At 43.4% G+C, this 18258-nt stretch overlaps 2 protein-coding genes across 3 annotated transcripts in view; one reads left to right on the forward strand and one right to left on the reverse strand.

Annotated features, from left to right (window-relative positions):
* The window catches only part of PHKA2 (phosphorylase kinase regulatory subunit alpha 2), a 42221-nt gene extending 41571 nt beyond the window's left edge, over positions 1 to 650 (forward strand). For both annotated transcript variants that reach the window (XM_082498312.1, XM_082498313.1), the window contains one exon: positions 139 to 650. In XM_082498312.1, the coding sequence (XP_082354438.1) occupies positions 139 to 312 (174 nt within the window). In that variant the 3' untranslated portion in view covers positions 313 to 650. The remainder of the gene's footprint in view (positions 1 to 138) is intronic.
* A 5777-nt stretch (positions 651 to 6427) lies between these two features.
* Positions 6428 to 18258, reverse strand: part of PPEF1 (protein phosphatase with EF-hand domain 1) — a gene marked incomplete at both ends in the record, with an annotated part of 30381 nt that continues 18550 nt past the window's right edge. Inside the window, 10 exons of the mRNA XM_082498759.1 lie at positions 6428 to 6621; positions 7107 to 7191; positions 8052 to 8215; positions 9192 to 9298; positions 9950 to 10092; positions 10733 to 10918; positions 12460 to 12660; positions 14790 to 14939; positions 15388 to 15424; positions 17500 to 17666. Of these exons, the coding sequence (XP_082354885.1) occupies positions 6428 to 6621; positions 7107 to 7191; positions 8052 to 8215; positions 9192 to 9298; positions 9950 to 10092; positions 10733 to 10918; positions 12460 to 12660; positions 14790 to 14939; positions 15388 to 15424; positions 17500 to 17666 (1434 nt within the window). The remainder of the gene's footprint in view (positions 6622 to 7106; positions 7192 to 8051; positions 8216 to 9191; positions 9299 to 9949; positions 10093 to 10732; positions 10919 to 12459; positions 12661 to 14789; positions 14940 to 15387; positions 15425 to 17499; positions 17667 to 18258) is intronic.

Here is an 18258-nt window from a genome sequence, read left to right on the forward strand (position 1 = left end):
TGATTAAGGTTTTCATGAGGGAAAGGAGAATTGCTTTTAGTATTCAGCACAAATGCAAAATTATCATGTGGCGGGTTTTTTTCCAATAATAAGCATGCACTCCTGACTTCCTCTACTTCTTTGCTTGTGTCTTTTCAGAAATCATTCGGAGCTACTGGCAGTATCTTGGAGAAAGACATAGCCACGGGAATTTGCCACTTTTTTTATGACAGCGCTCCAAGCGGAGCCTATGGCACCATGACATACCTAACAAAAGCCATAATTATTTATTTACATGATTTCCTGCCTAGCACGGGCTGTGCGATGCAGTAAGCGATGCCTCATGGGGGAGGAGAGGCTCAGAAGCTCTTTCTCCCCATTTCCCTCTCATGAACCTCCTGTTCAGTTGCTCTGTGTGTGTGTGCTGTGCACTACCTCAGTGTTTTACACCAGTCGTCATGCTACGTGCACGCCTACCTGCGGGGGACAGGTCAGTGGAATTTGGCCCGGTTTTAAGAGAGTGTGCGAGAAATAACAAATAATGAGGCTTATTCTGCCCAAAGTGCATAAATGTAATTCATATTAAATTAGCAAGAATTATACAGTTCTGCCAAGGGGAAAACAGATTACTCTGTGGAGATCAAAAGGCATAATAAAACGAGGGAGCTGTATCTCAGGCATAGTCTCCCAAATAAGGGAAGTGGTGGAATTCATTAATTTTTCTCCTGCTGTGTGTAAATGTACATCATTGTGAATCACTAATGCACAGTGTGAAACATCCAGGGAAATGTAAATCAGAGGAATAGGAATAAATTGAAATAACCAGGTGATATTTCTAATACACTTTTCTCCTGATTCTCATCTCATTTGCACCTAGTCAGTGCAGGGCTAATGCCGGTAGAGACAAGTGTCTTACATTATCCACTAATTTGAGAGGATAGCCTCTCTCAGGAAGCTGCGTCTGTCTTTAATCGGAACAAAATAGCTTCCGTCCCTGCATCCCTGAGGCTTTGGAGGCAAAATCTCAAGACTCCAGCTTCTCCAAGGTGACAGACAGTTTTATGCCTGTAATCCCTTCCTCTGAATGGAGCAAGATAAACCTCTTTTGCTTGAGCACCCTTTCCAAGTCTGCTGATCCTTTCCCTTGCAAACAGCCTCAAAGTTAAGAATGGCGTAATTGTCCCCCGTGTAGGGCAGCATGAGTTTATGGAAGGCTTTGATGTTTCTCTTTTTCTTTTTTTTCTTTTTTTTTTTTTATTTAATTTAAAGCTGTACTTTTCACACATAGTTAGAGATGTGCTGCCTGGAAGTCTCCCTTCAGACAGCTCCCAAGTCAGTGCCTGTGCCTTGAATCTGCCCACTGGAAACCAGTTTCTGTGGCTGCTCTGAGCTGCTGCAAGGGGAATAGGTGTGTGCTGCAGGGGAATGGCTCTGGGGCTATTTAAACTGAAAACAGAGGTAGGCTGCCTCTGGAGGGGAAAGCCCTGCCTTACCCCAGGCACCAGCTGCCGTTTTCCTTGTGCTGGCACTGCTGGTTTTGCCACCAACCAGCACGCATCTGGCTGACAGCTGAGGAAAGTGGCTGTAGCTTTAGCCTCTCCTGTGGCCACAGGCTCCCTCGGCAGAGTGGAGGTATGCCGGCACTGCCGCTGTGCCAGCAGAGAGGATCAGAGCGGTTCTGCCTTGCCAGGTAGAGGGGAAAAGAGTAGATATGGCCTGAAAAAAAATAAGAATTTTCTCTACTAATAAGCCTGATAAGGATACTTCTGTGAAATTCCTCTCCACTCTGTCAAAACATAACTATGCCTTTTTTACAGGATTTGAAAACTTTTTTTTTTTGTGGTAACAATAATATGTGGTGCTTTTAAGAACGAGGGGTTTGGTTCCAGTTTTATACAGATACCTGAAATATGTTAATGAAAGGAGGGAAGTAAACCTCTTGTCTCACTTGCCAGTCGCCAGCCCTGATGGTCCCAGAGAGGCTTCTCTCCTGATGGCCGCGCCACCATGGCTGCTGCCCCTCCACAGAGCCGCTGCTGCTGTAGCAACATCTGGACACTGGCTCAAGAGAGAGAAGGTGTGGGAGGCCTTAGGCGGTGATTTCATGTTTTTGCAGAGACCAGGAGAGTTTGGCAGCCCAAAGGCCTGGGAGCCTTTGGACTGGATGCTTGGAGGGAGGCACGTGCTGTGTTAACCACCATGAAAACTGCTGCGGGGCTGTTATGAAGGTGCGGTTCAGGTACAATCAGCACTTGGATGTGGAAGTCATTTTATCGGCACGGTGCTTGTTCTGTAGGGTTTTGCCTTCAGAATGTTTTTTGCTTTCTTTTTCTTTTTTTTACTTTTCATATGTATTGTGAGAGATCACTTGGCTTGTTTCCCAGTAAAATCCCTTGTCTGGTTTAAGCCGCCAGATGGGACAGTGCAGAGTGTGAGCACACAAGAGCCACTGTGAGGGTGTCTTGTTCTATCCGGTATCATACAAAAAGTCAGTAGTAGCAGTTATTTTTGCTTTTCTTGTTGAATCCTAGATTGTGAGGGATGCAAGATGATTTTCCCTCAGACTCTTAATTTATTTATTCATTTTTTACCTATAGTGTGATCTTGTTTTCAGAAACAAGGGCGATGTAGTTGGTTTTCCATGCAGCTGCACTGAAGTCTAAAGCAATCAAGCCTACGGCCAAACATACCTGGACACCTCTGAACAGGTTTTTTCAATGGGAGTATCATTGGTGTCTTTGATTTGAAATTCATAGTATGACCTTGGGTGTGGTATATTCATGATCATCACGATCAGTTATCACATGGAGCGTATTTGTGTGGTAATTTGAAGAGTTTAGGTAGCTAGTGGTGAAGGGTGAGATTCTGAAACACCAGACCAATGGAAGGGAAACTGGTGTTACTTCCAGGTCGGGCACATCTGTAACTTGCTACAGTGTTACTTTTCAGCCCGAAGAACCATTCCAATTGGAAAGTTGCACTTTAGTGCAAACCTAATTAAGCAAATAAGGCTTCATATAGCCCCCCTGCTTTGCTGAGGATTCACCTCTGTGTGTGTGTGTGTGTGTGTGTTAAGCTGTTGGAAAGCAGAGTTAGCATTGGCGGTGGCAAGGGTGTGCTCCCAGTTAAAATACCTGACGACTTTGCAGTTTGTGTGGGGATGAGCTAATTGGCAGAGGTTCGACTTGGCTGTCACGCTGCCCAGGGGAGCCAGCAGAGGATGGCACGGCCAACTCTGAGTCCCTGGAAGCTCATTTACAGAAAGGAGGCAAAGGTAAACAGACACATCCTGTGCCTCGGAAACAAGGGCATTAATGAATTAAAATAGACCCACCTGAGATCTGATCTGGTCTGGTCTTTCCAGTCTGGCAGACACTGCTGCCGTAAGCAGTTTGCTGCTGTGGGGACAGAGCTCTGGGGGTCAGCCAGGCATGCTGGCGCTGGTCCGGGGCACTTGGCCAGAATAATGAGCTGTGTCCAGCTCGGAGCACACGCCGCCTGCTGGCCCCAGCCCAGCTCCTGCAGGCCAGCACCCTTCCTGCTCGCTGCCTTGCGCCTGTTCCCTTCTCCCTGCCGCAGCGCGAAGGACACGAGTTTGTCAAACGAGACAGATCAAAAGTGGTGTTCACCCCCTCGGCTGCTGCTCCTACAAATAGATGTGAAAACTTAATGGTTGCGGTACACAATCTGTCTGGCTTTTGTCCTGCTAATTGTGGTCTCCTTCCTCAGAGAAAGAGCCTTGCTTGTTCCTGGGAGGGGAAGAGGAGCTACGCAGTCCCTACCAGTCCTAAAACAAGGCGATCGCTTTCCATGGCGGGTAGCGAAACACCTGGGCTGCAGCCCCACAGGCACGGGCCACTGTGGAGCTGTGTTACCCCTCTGGCAGCAGCCAGGGGCTTGGGCAAAGCAGGAGCCTGGCTCAGTCCAGGTCCAACACTGGGCACTTTCTGGTGTGGTCCAGAGGTAGGAGCAGAGTTGCCAAGAAGGTGGGAGAAAGAAAGGTGACACCACTGGTGGCATCCAAACCTGTAGGGCAAGAGCTTGGGCACAAGGCTGCAGGTTGATTCAGTCTCTGCTCAGAGGACCGCTCACAGCTGCAATACTAAGTAGCTGCTGCAAAAATAGTGGGATTAAAAAAAAAGAAAAGATTGGATGTGGGGGTTACGGAAGGAAAGCTTCAGCTTGAACAGTTTGGATTTAAGTACAACTAGCCGGGCTCTCTCCCACTTCCAGTTTTAGTCTTGAGTGGCTTTTATTCCTGGCGTTAGATGTTTCACAGTTACTCCCCCTGCCGCCCCCCTTCTTCTGTGAGGGGTAAGGAAGGGGCTGTTGTGTGCCACTAGCAGCTGACAGGGCAGGCTCGCTTCTTTTTTGGCTTGATGACTCAGCTCCTCTCACACTTCAGTACTGCATCCCTGAAAGCCTCTTCTCTCCGCCTGCTGAGGGACGTGCTGTGTTGCCTCCTTACCTTTATGGCCCCTCTCGTGAAGCGATCTCTCAAGGCGGGCATCCTGCAGCTTCTTGTTGGGTAGCTTCAGGAGCATGTCGTTAGAGGGGGACATCGAAGCTGGTGGCTGTCGGCCATGTTTCTGAGCTCTCATGTCTTACTGAGCAGCCTGACTTTGTCCTCTTTTCTGGAGGGGGTGAGGGTGTGGGGGGGGTCATGACAAAGGAGGACTCCAGAGCTGCACTGACCCATTCCACCTTGTTGCTTGGTGCCCACAGCAAGGAGACTGATAGTGGGAAGCGAGATCCCACCACACACCGAGGTGTTTGGCCGTCTCAGGTGGAGCCTTTCTCTCACTCCACTGGAATAAGGTGGGACCGATGCTCTCAGTGCAGAATGAATGCATGCTAAAAATACACATTGGATATTACCAATGCCATTAAAATTTTACTGTAAATTTTGTTTGCACTATTAAAGATTTTTCTTTCTCCCCCCTGGGCAACAAAACTAAGTGTGTACATCTTTATTCATTCATCTGTCAAGTTACAAAATACTTCTGGAAAAGTATTTTGTACTTAATTGTAGAAAATAAGATTTAAGAAAGACAGCAGTACCTTAAGGTGGGGCAGCTGCTACATTCTGTGATGATAAATTGGGAAGGATGCTTTTTTCTGTACATACATAAATAAAACCCGTCTACTTTACTTGGCTCTTTCGTTATTAAAATTTCAAGACAGGCAAGGCTGGAACCTTTTCCAGCCCAAAAAGCACATTGTGAACACTGTATTTACTAAGGCTGAATTAGGTAATACTGTTTTCAAACAGCTTCTGACCTGTCCACACTTCACTTAATACGGGTGTATTGCTTTCAGAGTGTCATATGCAAGAGAATTGGGTTCAGGTCTCCCTGCTGTCCCCCACAGGAGTGGACGGGGCGGCACTTGCAGGAATGGGAACATTGGGTTGCAGTTTGGGGGAGGCCAGGGGCACTGCACTCTTCCACCTTGCTGTGTTCCAAAAACTCAGTTTCAGAATGTCTCAGTTTACTTGGTGAAGAATTTATGCTTAACTATATGCAAGAATATTTACGTTCGGTAGTATCAGAATTTGTTTACTTCCATGTTCTTACATCTTCAGGAAAAGAGTATTGTACTCTGGTATGTGTAGGCTACCAAAATTCAGGCAAAAAACATCACACACGTTATTGTGAAAGCAAAAGCTTTATTTTGTGCTCTATTGTGTGTTACTTGACCATGCTATGGATTTAGCCTTCATTAAGGGAACAAGTTATGATGGTTTCTAAGCTCCAAACCCCAACAAATGTAGGGAAAAGTAACCAGTGGCAAGAGCAAATCTAGTGCAAGTGTAAACAAACACCTTTCAACCGAGATCCTTTTAGGTTGTGCCTGTAAACTTCAAGAAGGCTAGATAGTGACCTGGAATGCTTTGATTTCACTGCATCATGCAAAGAGCAAGATTAAATGCAGAACTACCTATTTTTAACTAGATGGTTCTTCCCTGTTTTCCTCTCCTGGATTGGATAGTCCACAGAAGGCCTCTGTTGTGCCTGTTCCATCGCCAGGGAGGCTCTGATATGTTCCTTGTGGCCATCAATGCCGTTTCTCAGCTGTCGCTGAGGACTGCTGAAAGAAACAGACCAAAGTTTCTCTTCCTATGGGCTTGTAGGTGTGACCTTGGCAGTGTTCACGGGTAAGATTGATGGGGGAGATGCCACCAAGGGGGAGGATAAATTGTAAGGTACTGATGCGGCAGTGATACGGTTGTAGTATAAGTAGCAGGTTTTCATCTCTTCTGTCTCATTACTAGCAGGTATATGTCGTCCAGAAGGGACTAAATAAAGGCTTACACAGTGATGGCAGTGCTTACCGTATCGAGTGGCCCGTTTATTGTTTGCCAGGCTGGAAATTGATCTCCCAGACTGCTTATGACTAAGGACAGGAAGGTGAGCTTCCAAGACAGCCCACAAGAAGTTCTGCCTTTTCATGAATTTGCCTTTTTCTCCAGTCTATGAACCACGTGAAAGGCCTCTAAAAATTCATTGAAGTCGATGTGGCCATCTCTGTTGTAGTCTATGCTGAGGACTAACTTGTCAAGGGATTCATCAGGTATATCGATGCCCAGGTGAGAAGTGAAGAGTTTCCACGTCTGGCCAAACTCCTCAAGAGAAATCAGACCTAAAGGAGACAGACAGCAGATTGCTTTCTCCAGTGCCGTTTCCCCTCCCTGCACACGCATGCACACGCGTGCCGGTACACACACTCCTTCACTGCAAGGAAGTTCGCTGCCTGCCATGGCTTGGGTGTGCTTTGTGATTTCATGGCCAAAGTACGTTTTTACTTCAGGTAACAATCTAATGCTTTCAACAGTGGAACTGAGAAAGCGGTAAATACTGAGAGTGAGAGTGGAAGGGAGAAAAAGCCCCCAAAAGAGTGAAGCCAGTACTGGAGAGGGGATGTGTGAGAATTTTTTTCTCAAGTTAGGCTCTGTGCACTGTCCCTTATATGGTTACAGCCTGACTGCTTAAATTAGTCTGCACTAAACTGGAAAAATGACATCACCTCTGGTTCCTCTATATTTAGAAGCCTTAAGGAGGAAGCACAGTGGGGAAAGACTAGTATCAGCTTCCTAGAGCTGGCACAGTGAAGGTACCTAGACTTACCTGAATGGTCTTTGTCAATGATGTTAAAGATGATCTCCAGATCCTTCCTGTATCTGCACAGTGTTTCCACCAAAGCTGGCTGAACCTGGTTTTGAAATCACATGCAGGAAACCATTCAGACCTTGGTTTGAGTTAGTCTAGCCAACAGAATCTGTACTATCCAAATCTATTTTCCCAGTTTAACTTGTCAAATTTGTCAAATGTTTTGGGTTTGTTTTTTTTTTTTTTTTTTAATCCTTATGCTTGAGTTCCCTGGAACGATACTTTGTGTCTTGGCCTTAGGAATAATCAGCTAAAACCTGTCACTTTCAGATGGCAGGGTGAGGGGGAAGGGGGAGGAGCCCTTCACACCTCCTACCTTCAGTAATTTTTTGCGGAAATATGGATAATCTAGGGAAGATGCTGTATGCCATGTGGTCATACAAAGCTTTTGCTGTGCATATGTGAAGATCCTGCTGTTTAGAAAAATGATGGAGACAGCCAAGTACCAAAGCGCTATGCAGCCACTCGGTCACAACTGGACTCTAGAAGAGACCTCAGCTACCATGAAACATCTAAAAGTCCATCTACAAAAGTGACTTCTTCCTATAGGTGCCTGGATTGGCTGTGGAGCACATTTGGAAAGCTCATCTCAAAGAGGGAGTGCTCTGGGTAGGATTTGTCACATCTCCTCAGCTATGTTATCTAAACACCCTTGAGAGTCAACGGAAAGTAAGAAGCAGTTCTAGCATGTGATTCATCCAACCTATTTTAGGCATCTACCTTAGCAGCGAATGATGATTCGTACCCTAGCAGTGCTCGGTTCCCTCCAGTGACTATAAAAGGAAGCTCGGCAACTAGTTCAGCTGTAGATATCTACCTGATTGGCCAAAATACTGTCTTGTACCTCAAGTTGCACCAAAAGCTGTCCCTCCAAGATTTGCAAGGAGGCGTTTTCCTCCTTACCTCTTTTACAGGTTGACCTATTTTCAAATCGTAAAAACATGACATGAAGTCAACTTCTCCATCTGGGTTCATCTGTGCTAACTGAGACCGCAGCATCCTCCAAGGCAGATCCAGCTGTAGGACAGACTCCATCACTGCAGCCCAGTCATTGACAGAAATTTTGCCTGCCAGAAGGGGTCAGTTCATGGTTAAAAGTGGTACGTGGCACAGCACAAATCAGTCAACAGTAGGCCTTCTGCCGTTTTTAAGACCAGTTGCAAAACATAAACATTTTCTTCTAACCCTGGGATAAAAACCCTCATAGCAATGAGCAGCGGGGTTGGTCCAGACATTTCCACACGTCCCTTCCAACCTCAACAATGTTGCGATTCTATTGTGATGTTCAGCATGTCTAAATGCCTTTTGAGAAAACCAGATTATGCCATGAAGAGTACTTCAGATTTGAGCTGAGCTGCAACTATAGAGACCTATGTTGCTGAAAACCCAAGACAGAAATATGTTAAATAGTTGTTCAGTGGCCAAAAAAACAGTACAATCACTTATTGATTGCCCTTTTAGGGGCACCAATGACAACCCAGTCAAGTCAGAAACCGTCATGAAGAAAAGTTGCACTTGTGCTAGAAATCACAAAGTCCTTGCTCCTACATAAAAGGTTCATGTATCAACTTACGACTGACTTTTAATCAGCTGATGGGTGAGCATGGGTGTCCTAGCACCAAAGCCAGTCAACTTTACTCAAATATCTCCCAGACTCAGAAGCAGACCAGTTCCCCCTCACCTGAGACCCAATTCCCTGTCTGATGGCAGATGACACTTCTAAGTAACAGTGGTCACCTTTGAGTTGCTGGAGCTGGATTTGCCTGCCCAAACTTTCTGCCCAGCAACAAACACTATTTCCTTATTTGCCCATTTGTTTCAGTTGTTTTCTTCTTCCCACTTAAAGCTTCATCCCCACAAGTTGGTTTCTGGGGCTAAGCACCTGCTAACATCTACCCTCCTCTGTGGGCAGGAAGAACGTAAGATCCACCAGCCTCAGCTGCCCTCCAGCCTTACACTGGCAGGCAGGACTCTTCTCCACGGGGTTTGTCCCCTCTGCCCTCATGCCCACACAGTGGCAACTGGTCAGAGTGGTAGTGTTACCTGTGCCATTGAAGTCATACTGTGCAAAAGCACTAGTGAGTTCAGACCTGTGGGCATAAATCTTCTCTCGTAAGGACTTGAGGGCAGATGATTCAATTGTACCCACCCTAGGAGGAAAAAAATGCAGAGCAGATCATTAAAGGATTTAAATCCTCTAGTATTTTATGCTTTTAAACATTCATTATCAAATTCTTATATCCTTTATCATGTAGTATGTTTCAGGTCATCCTAAAAGACAACACTGGAGGGGACACACACCTCAAAACCGACAAAACAAACAAAGCCCCATAAGAATAATCTGAATTTACAAGATAATCCAGTTTGTGCAGGTAATTCTAAGATGCTTTGCTTTAGTAAATCTGACCACAGTGCTAGGTATGGCAAAGCTGTCATGATAAACTTTTTGGAGTCAATTCATAACAGGATTTGTCCAGATTAGCACTGCAGCCTTAAAACAGCCCTGACAGACAGGCGCAGACCGTTTAGGAGTCCCTGGCAATTGTCTGTTATAACCGCTTACCACATCTAATTACCTTTGGGAGTTTCTCAGGAAACCAAGTTTCACTTGAAACTAAGAGCACTTAGAACATGTTTTGTTTACTGTATTAATTTTTAAATTTAACATAGAAAAACAAGGAAACCCAAGGCAAATAGATACCTATTCAATTATTCAGTCAAGCTATAGATTTGTGGCAGGTACTCGCATGCTGAGAGAGTACACACTCACTGCATACAATGCATACAACGCACAGCCTTACCTCTCCCGAAGATTCTGCCTGCGTGTGTACTTGCTGACTCGATACTGTACAAACCGAGGAATCAGTTCAGGATTCAGTTTGATGTACGCTCCCCGGTTGCTCCCCTCTTCGTAATAGTTAGAGGCAGAAAATATGGTGATAACCTGATCATAGGAAACAAAGAAACTGGGTTGGCTAGAACAACTCCTCCTGAGACTGATGTCTGAAGCTGATCTTAGAAAAACATGCAGGTTACAAAATTGTCCACACATAAAACCAGAGACGAACAACTATGTTGTTCACCAGATTGCTTGCACTTTTCGAGTCAGAGCTCCAGGCCTGTATTTTCAGGCTGTCACAGGAAGACTTCAGTTCAGAAGGCAGTGCGGTATAACATGCTGTTTAACAGAAACCTCTTTCTAAGATAGACCTGGTTTTCAGGATTCTTGCTGGCCTCCTGATACAGTATGTCAGAAAGCAGGGCCAAAGAGAAATGATTAAGTTAAAAGGCTTCTAGAGCCTTAGAGCATCTCTTGCACTGTATTTACACATAAGACTCCTCGGGGATTTTGTTGATGTTCATTTGTTTTCACATCAGTAATAAGCCAGTCCCCACTCCCTGGAGTTGTAAAGAATTTTGTTTGTCAGGACTCCATTATTCTTTCTGACATCTATCTAGCATACAATTCCCCCCCACCCATTTTAAAGGCGGCACTCATTTTTTTTAATTAACTTTGCAGACAAATCTACTGTGGATGTACCTCTGAAATTCACAGAATTCTACTTTACATGGAAGCATCTTACCTTCCCATCATGACTGATTTCATAACCTTCTGGCTTAAATTCATGAGACCTGATGAGCATCTTCAGATTATACTTTTCAAACAGCTTGGCAGTGACATCAGGGCCAAAGTAACAACCTCCTCCTCGACATTTGTTTGGTGTACAGCCATTCTGGCTTCTTGGATCACTCCAGAGGATGTCAAGGATCTGTAAATAGTAAACTCAAGCAAGTGAGGACTGGTAGTAGGTGAGGGCTGACAGGCTATGGCTGTCTAAAGCACTGGCCATGGCAAAAGCCCTGCAGTATGGGGAGAAAACACACCTGAGCTAACAAGTAGGTCTCATGTTTTCTTCCTTCCTTTCGACAGGGCATTCTTTTGGGCTGAAACTTTTGTTCTACTTTTCTTAAGAGACATTATCTGGATTTTGGATGAACTTTTTCAGATGAAATATTATTTCAGAAATGTACCTCTTTTTACAGCTGACGTTTCCAGACCTGGGTAGGTGCATCAGGAATAGTACCTGGGCTATTTCAATGAGAGCAATAGTTGCCTTTTTTGCATGTAGGTGTGAGAGGCGTTTGTTATTTCCCAGCACAGACCTGATAACCACGAATCGGTGGTTTTACCTATACTAAGCTTGGAAGTGCCTGCTCTAAACATGACAAGAGTTGCCTTTGGCTTTATTATCTTGAGTTAGCTCATGTTTCAAAACAAGATTTTACAGACAAGAAGATGAATTACTATGGTTTAAAGTCACTTAACCTAATTCTACTCAGTAGCAGCCATTAGGCAAAATGTGTTTGTTTAAACCTCACTGGATGAGGTTTACACTAACACATTCTGCTTCACATTTGTAAGCATGGCTTAGTGGAGGCTTGGTTAGCTGGGGGAGTGTCAAATTTGAGGGTTTTGTGCCCATTACATTAGTTTGTAGGTCAGATAGGTATCTTGGAAAATCACATTTTCAGATTTGCTTCTCAAGAAGCAAAACAAAAGTGTATGTCCCTTAAAGCAGCTGTCTGAAGAGAAGCTCAGAAAAATAAACTTATACACAACTCAATTTCGAGCTTCTAAATTGCTGTGCAAATTAAGCTTTCCAAATTGTCACAATTTATTAAATTACAGCATGACAAGAGCTTCATATTGCCTCTAATATTCAAGAGGAAAAGAATAGCCAGCAGATAAAAAATTCCTACTCTTGAGTAATCAGCCTGTAGGTCTCAGGAGTTGGGTTTTTTTTTTTAGACAGTTTCAGCATTCAGCTGCCAAAACCACAGCCAAAAAAAGGTGCGCACTTATCACCGACAATTACAAAGTCTGATCTAAACTGACAACCGCATGTGTACCAACAGATGCAACCACATGAGGGCATGCAAACACGTCTCATACCGAGCAGCTAGCTTCCTCCTCATAAACTCATAGAATCGTTTTGGTTGGAAAAGACCTTTAAGATCATCAAGTCTAACCATTAACTTAGTGCTGCCAAGTTACCACTAAACTAACAGCTAAGAGAAAACACTGGGTAAATTGTACTTGTAAGGTATAAAATCACAAGTCTTTATTACCTGGTCTACAAAAAGTATCCAAAGAATTAACAGCTGGCTAGTATACTCCCAAGAAAGATAGGTTTCTTATTAAGAGGCAGTCCTCTCAGACTCAAACATACTGCCTGACCAGAGCACCTGCTGGGTTTGTTCAGGGGAGGGAGGGGGGTGCTGGTATCAGTTTGTCTTCGGTTTCACCTACCTGCTTCCATTCCTTCAGGGCAGGATCTGGAGGCAAACTTGAGCCTGAAGGCTCAGTGGAGCCCAATGAAGAGATGTGTTGTGTTTTCCCTGCAACATTCCGGTTGGCAATGTGTTTACTGGGTCTGGTTGTGGGAATTATCTCATTCACTTGGTCCTGTTTGTCTCTCACTGACTTTGGTGGCCGCATCAAAGATTTCAACTTTAAACAAAACCAATAACACAATGCATTGAAAGAGTTACCAGAACATAAAGATGATACACAGATGTCAGCTGAAAGGCACGTCAGTTCCTCTTTTACTGTCCTCAATATTGAACTCTCATCATGTCCTGAAGTCACAGTCTGGTTGGAAGCTGCAGGTGTTTTCACTTGCAGAAGTTTTGCTTTATATCTATCAGCAACCAGCCTCTTCAGAGCTGCTCTCATATTCTGGTCAAGACACACAGACTGATTCCAAGCCACAGTCAATCACAAGGTCTCACTATACAGCAAGTACAGTCTGGGCTCAGGGCAGACACTTTAGAACTCAGCTTCACTGGAAACTGAAATATATGTATACTGTACTGAAAATGAAATGGCATTCACTACTGCTCTGATACACCAGCATGACGCTACGTTAATTTGGCTGATAACAATGGAATATTATGAGGGTAACAGTGAAATTGATGAAATATTACATCGGGCCCTCTTATTGTTAAATCAATCTTCTCCAATATGCATGGGCATTTGCTTTTTTGGAGCTGTAAGCTATAGTTCCATGAATGCCCATTAATACAGACTCTTCTCCAGGGGGTATCTTTTCTTCCCATTTGAAATTGTCTCATACTAGATCTTTTTTGAACAAACCCCCATTAGCACACCCCCCCAAACCCCACCCCCCCAATTTTTTTTCCTCCCTCTTTAACAAAGAAAAGGACTGATGCAAAACACAATGCAAAACACTGGGTTATTCCCCAGTGCACTGACCAATATTTGAGACCTGTCAGTTGACAGCTGTACCAATTAAAAGACATCAGTTGGCCTTGAGTGATATCGCCCTGCGTTGTGGCCCACACATGTCTCATTAGCAACGCTCTCCTGTGGCAGCAACTTTGACCTGTTAATTCTGCATTTCACAAATACTGCATCAGTAACACACTGAGCCCAGCCTTGGTGAAAGGGTGGACAGAACTCAGCTGACAGTTAAGACATACACATCTGTAGTTAGGCACCCAATTTCAGTGTACAGTGGTATAGCCAATGGGGACTGAACTCTGATGAACAGAAGTATTCATTGCCCTTTTTCACATCTTTAAGAAACAGAGATACACCTAAGTGCACTGTAAAGCATTTTTTTCTGTGTTAGAAAACATGAGGATGAGAGAAATAGCTCTAGATTCTGCAGACGCTAATGACAAGGTACACGAGGTTGCTTAAACATATGTATCCTGTGCCATCTGGTATGCTCTACCATGTCTGTGAATTAGCATGAAGTGGGCAGATATGAACCAGACCTAAAGGAGACTGGTGGAGGAGACCTGCAAAGAAGACTTTCTCCAGTGGCAGCCAGAGGCCAGAGGGGACATCCCTTGGCTAAGGGGTGCTTCCACAAACAGCACTGGAGACTGTCTGAGCAATGATAAGACCTGTATCTCCACCAGATCTCCTGGATCTCCATTGATTATAAGGAACCTAAGCATCCCAGTCACAAGCAGACATCTCAATTTAGTTGACCAAATCCCACACCACTTTCCTCTGATTTGAAAGAGCCGTGTTTGCTACCATTTCAGAAAAAAATGGATGTTTCTGTCTCCTAAATCCCTGAAAAGTGGTAGTTTCTGTTTTCTCAAGGCCAGGCCCTGAAGTTTGATCCTGCTGGAAAGGCTCTCCCACATGTGCCAAGTTCGGCTGCTGCCAAGGGAGTGCCTCACAGGTGGAGAACTTCCCCCACACTATAGATGGCAGAAGCACGGCCTCAGACAAAAGGCAGTGCTAAAGAGATGCGTTTAGATTGATTTCTAAAGTGTTTAGAAATGCCTGAGAATTAAGTACTTTTCATACTTTCTGGCTAATGCGTCATCATGGCAGGAAGGAGTTATCTGAAGTGGTTTTAGCTATTCTAAAGTCAAAAGACCCATGTTATTTTACAGCAGTCAAACAACTGGCTCCCAACTCCTACTGAAACCTTCCTTCCTAAACACTGATTTTGAAAAAAAACAAGACTTTTCTTCCTTATGTGCCTTATACAGCAGCCATTTCCTTTCCTAATGCAAACAACTTGATCTTAGCATTAGGATTGCTGAATTTTTTAAAGAAAACAAAATTACCCCCACATGAATATGATCTCTTACCTTATTTCTCTCAAGTGCATTCAGGAAATCTAAATCTGTGGTGTCTGAAATCCCTCCGTGTAGGATAAGAACTTTGCTATCAATTATAGTGGCGAGGGGAAGCCAGCTAAAGACATCTCGCAGAAGACACAAAATCTGTTTCCCATGGTCCTGTAAAACATACTCTTATATTACATCCTATCTGTGGCAGATTCTGTTGCTTGTAAATTCATGATTTTGCTGAAGTGTCTGCCACAGTCTTTGTGAACAGTTCCATTGAGGTGACACCCCAAACTGCAACACTGACAAACATGTTCTGACATTTACTTTAGGGCCAGTTGATTGTCTCTATAGCATTTCGTTTTCCTTTCACATGCCCCTCTTTTTGTGTTCTTGAGTGGCCTTATGAATGTTATTTATTTCATCCCATAGATCTCTGAGCATAAAAGGCTAACACTTAAAATTGTTTTGCCAGTTATTCCACTGAAAAATGAAAATAATTTCAACTACATTCTGTCTACACCTAAATAAACAGGTTGGAAGTTTCCTTGTTTACATGGTTTCATTTTACATATGCAAGACTACAAAGAAAATACAGGGCAAGGAGGAGGAATCTTACCTTGTACTTCTTTGAAACTTCTTTTGTGAAGCCGTATCTGAAAACAGGACAACATCATGAACTGGTTTCCAGTACACCCCTTCTGCATGATATTCTATAGTGTTTGCCGCTCTATAGAGTTTTCTTTTTCTCCTGATATTCTGTCTCACCTCTGTTTAAATGTGCTTTCTTTTGCTCTGTCTCAAGAATTGAGTTAAACTAATTTCTTGTACATACAAGAGATCAGGAACAGAATCCAGACAAATAAGTATTAAGCGGCCCTTTTCCCATCTAAATGAAATAGTTTAGCAGTTTTACATTTTAGATACCAGAAAGAAATTTCAAAGGAGTATAACTGATGATGGGAAAAAATTCCCACAAAACCTCCACAGAGTTTTTGTTCTAAATTATTTGCTTTATTAGACAGTGTCATTTATCGTGTCTTTTCCACCACAAGGGACAAGGGTTTTGATACCTCATTCTTTTAACACCGATATATCCTTGGTGCATGGGGCATTTTCACAACACCCTAACTCTCAGCTTTCAATTTTACCTATGAGCAGCACAGCTTATCAAAATGCCCTGCAAAAAGCCATACACAGGTATGCATCTTTGCACTCCAAACCATCACAGAATGAGTTAATATTTTCCTCTATTTTGGGTGGGAATTTTCCTACCTTGTAGATAAAGTAACTGATCTTGTTTTATGTGTTTTGTTTTGTTTTGTTTTGTTTTTAATTAAGTGATGAAAAAGGAATTATCATGTGAAACTGATTCTCTTACATGGATCATTAATAGGATTTGAATGCAGGCCTCTAACCTAGGTTTATGCCTGTGTTAAAATAGGAATATATTCTGTATGTATGCATCAAATGATTGAAGGGGTGCAACAGGTTACCCACCAGCCAGTCACCCAAAGACTTACTGAGGCGACTTGGAATTGTAGGCATCAAGACTGAGGAGGAGTTCTCATGTCTGTGAGATGATATTATCTACAAGTCGCACTTTCACTACAGCCTGAGACACGGCTGTGCTCATTCTCTTGGCAGTGCTGCACAGCTGAATACAAATGTTTGTATTAGAAAACAGTGTCTTGGCTGTTCCTGCAATGGGCCAGACTGCCAGCTCTCAACAGATGGACCCTTCGCTGCATAGAAGCTAGGATATTTACTCACCTCTTGTGTTTGGGAAGTTGTAGTGGTGTGTTCCCCCCACCCCTCTCCACTCTCCTGCACGGCAGCGGGCTGTGCACCAGGATCTCCCCTTGAGTAGGGATGCCTCTCAAAGTTACTCCTCAAGGCTCAGAGAGTCTTTGCCACAACAGATCCTCAGTAAGTGATTTCTAGCGTGCTAAACTTTGAAATTTTAGCTAAGTGATATAAAGGATTGATTGTGTATATATAATCCTTTAGACATAAACCGTTGGTCAAGTCTGGGGCTAGGATTGGATCCAGGCACACCTAAACTCGTCCCTGAGAAGGAGTTTTGAAAGCAAAAGGGTCCCTTCTGAACCTTATGACTCAACAAGAGGGTATCCCTGACAGTTCTGTCTGACCCTGTCCTCTATGCAGTAAATAACCAAGTGTGCCTTGCCATTGAGTCTTGTTAAAACACTGCCACATTTACTATCAAACTTTGTTAAATTGCTGGTTTACATCAATAAATATTCCACTGCTTCTCTCTTACAAGTGAGGTGTCTCACTCCATCTGCGACAAAAGTGACATCTTAGTCTACAGTTAAATGAAATACCAGCTCCTGGTTTACTGGGTCCATTATATTGTGTACTATTACGTCTTTTGCTATGCTGTGGAAAAAGCCAATGCTTTAACTAATATATTGTCCTTCCATCCATTCCCCTTCCCCAGATTTGGTACTCTGGGAACTGCACTAAGCCCATTGACTTCAATGGATTGTGATTAGGTCAGAGACAAAACGTAACTCTTGTTCAAGTGCCTGTGTGTAATGATGTTCTTTGCCCCCTCACACATCTTGAAGATGCAGAGCTACACCTGAATACCTAATAAAACATTATTTCTGTTTTAGAGTGTCACAGTGGCTAAAGCAGCATTCAAAAGCTCAAACATTTCCAGTGAAAGACCAGATACTCCCTCCCCCGGCCCCCAAAAATCTACCTCAGGTTCATGATGTAGTCTTCATGGTTTCCTCTATTCAAGTGTAAATCATTGGGGTAGATAAGAAGAAATGCAAACAGGATTATAAGTATTTCCATAGAATTTTTCCCTCTGTCAACAAAATCACCATTAAAGACATATCGGTTTTGTTCTGAAGGCAGACCATTCTGCAGAAGGAAACAAAACCAAGGACATTTAGAGACGCTTCTATGCTACTGTAATAAAGGAAATAGCATTTCAAATTAGATCACATTGCTAGGAAGTCTGAAAAAACCCCTGCACAATACAGAGATCTAAATCACAGCATTTCTTTATTTCTGCTGCTTAGAACAAAAATCTCTGTATCAGACAACCTGTATGAGCCATCAAAGAAGGGATGACCTCTCTGGCTGTTCTTATGATGCCATATCTAATCCTTTCCTCTATCTATTAAATTAATTTGAAAGGGACCAATAGGAACATTATTCTTCTAATAAAATATACTTTTCTGTTAATGCAGCTGCTGCCAGGATGTTATGCATTTGCAAATAGAAAGGAGTCATTCATTTTGAATAGAAGACAAGAAATCCATGAAAAATGATCTTGTGACACAAGTCTGAAGGTCTTATGTTTCCTTATGCAGTAAGAAAAGGGATTTCATAGATTTATATTGTTTGCAGTGTATGCTTCTAAAACTCCTGAGAAGGACTGTAGTCCAGAGGACATAACATCTTAATACAGAACTCTGAAGAATCTTGATTCCAGTTGCTTTAATCCTGA

This window comes from Vanellus vanellus, assembly GCF_965231255.1.
Source record: "Vanellus vanellus genome assembly, chromosome: 1".
Classification (NCBI taxonomy): domain Eukaryota; kingdom Metazoa; phylum Chordata; class Aves; order Charadriiformes; family Charadriidae; genus Vanellus; species Vanellus vanellus.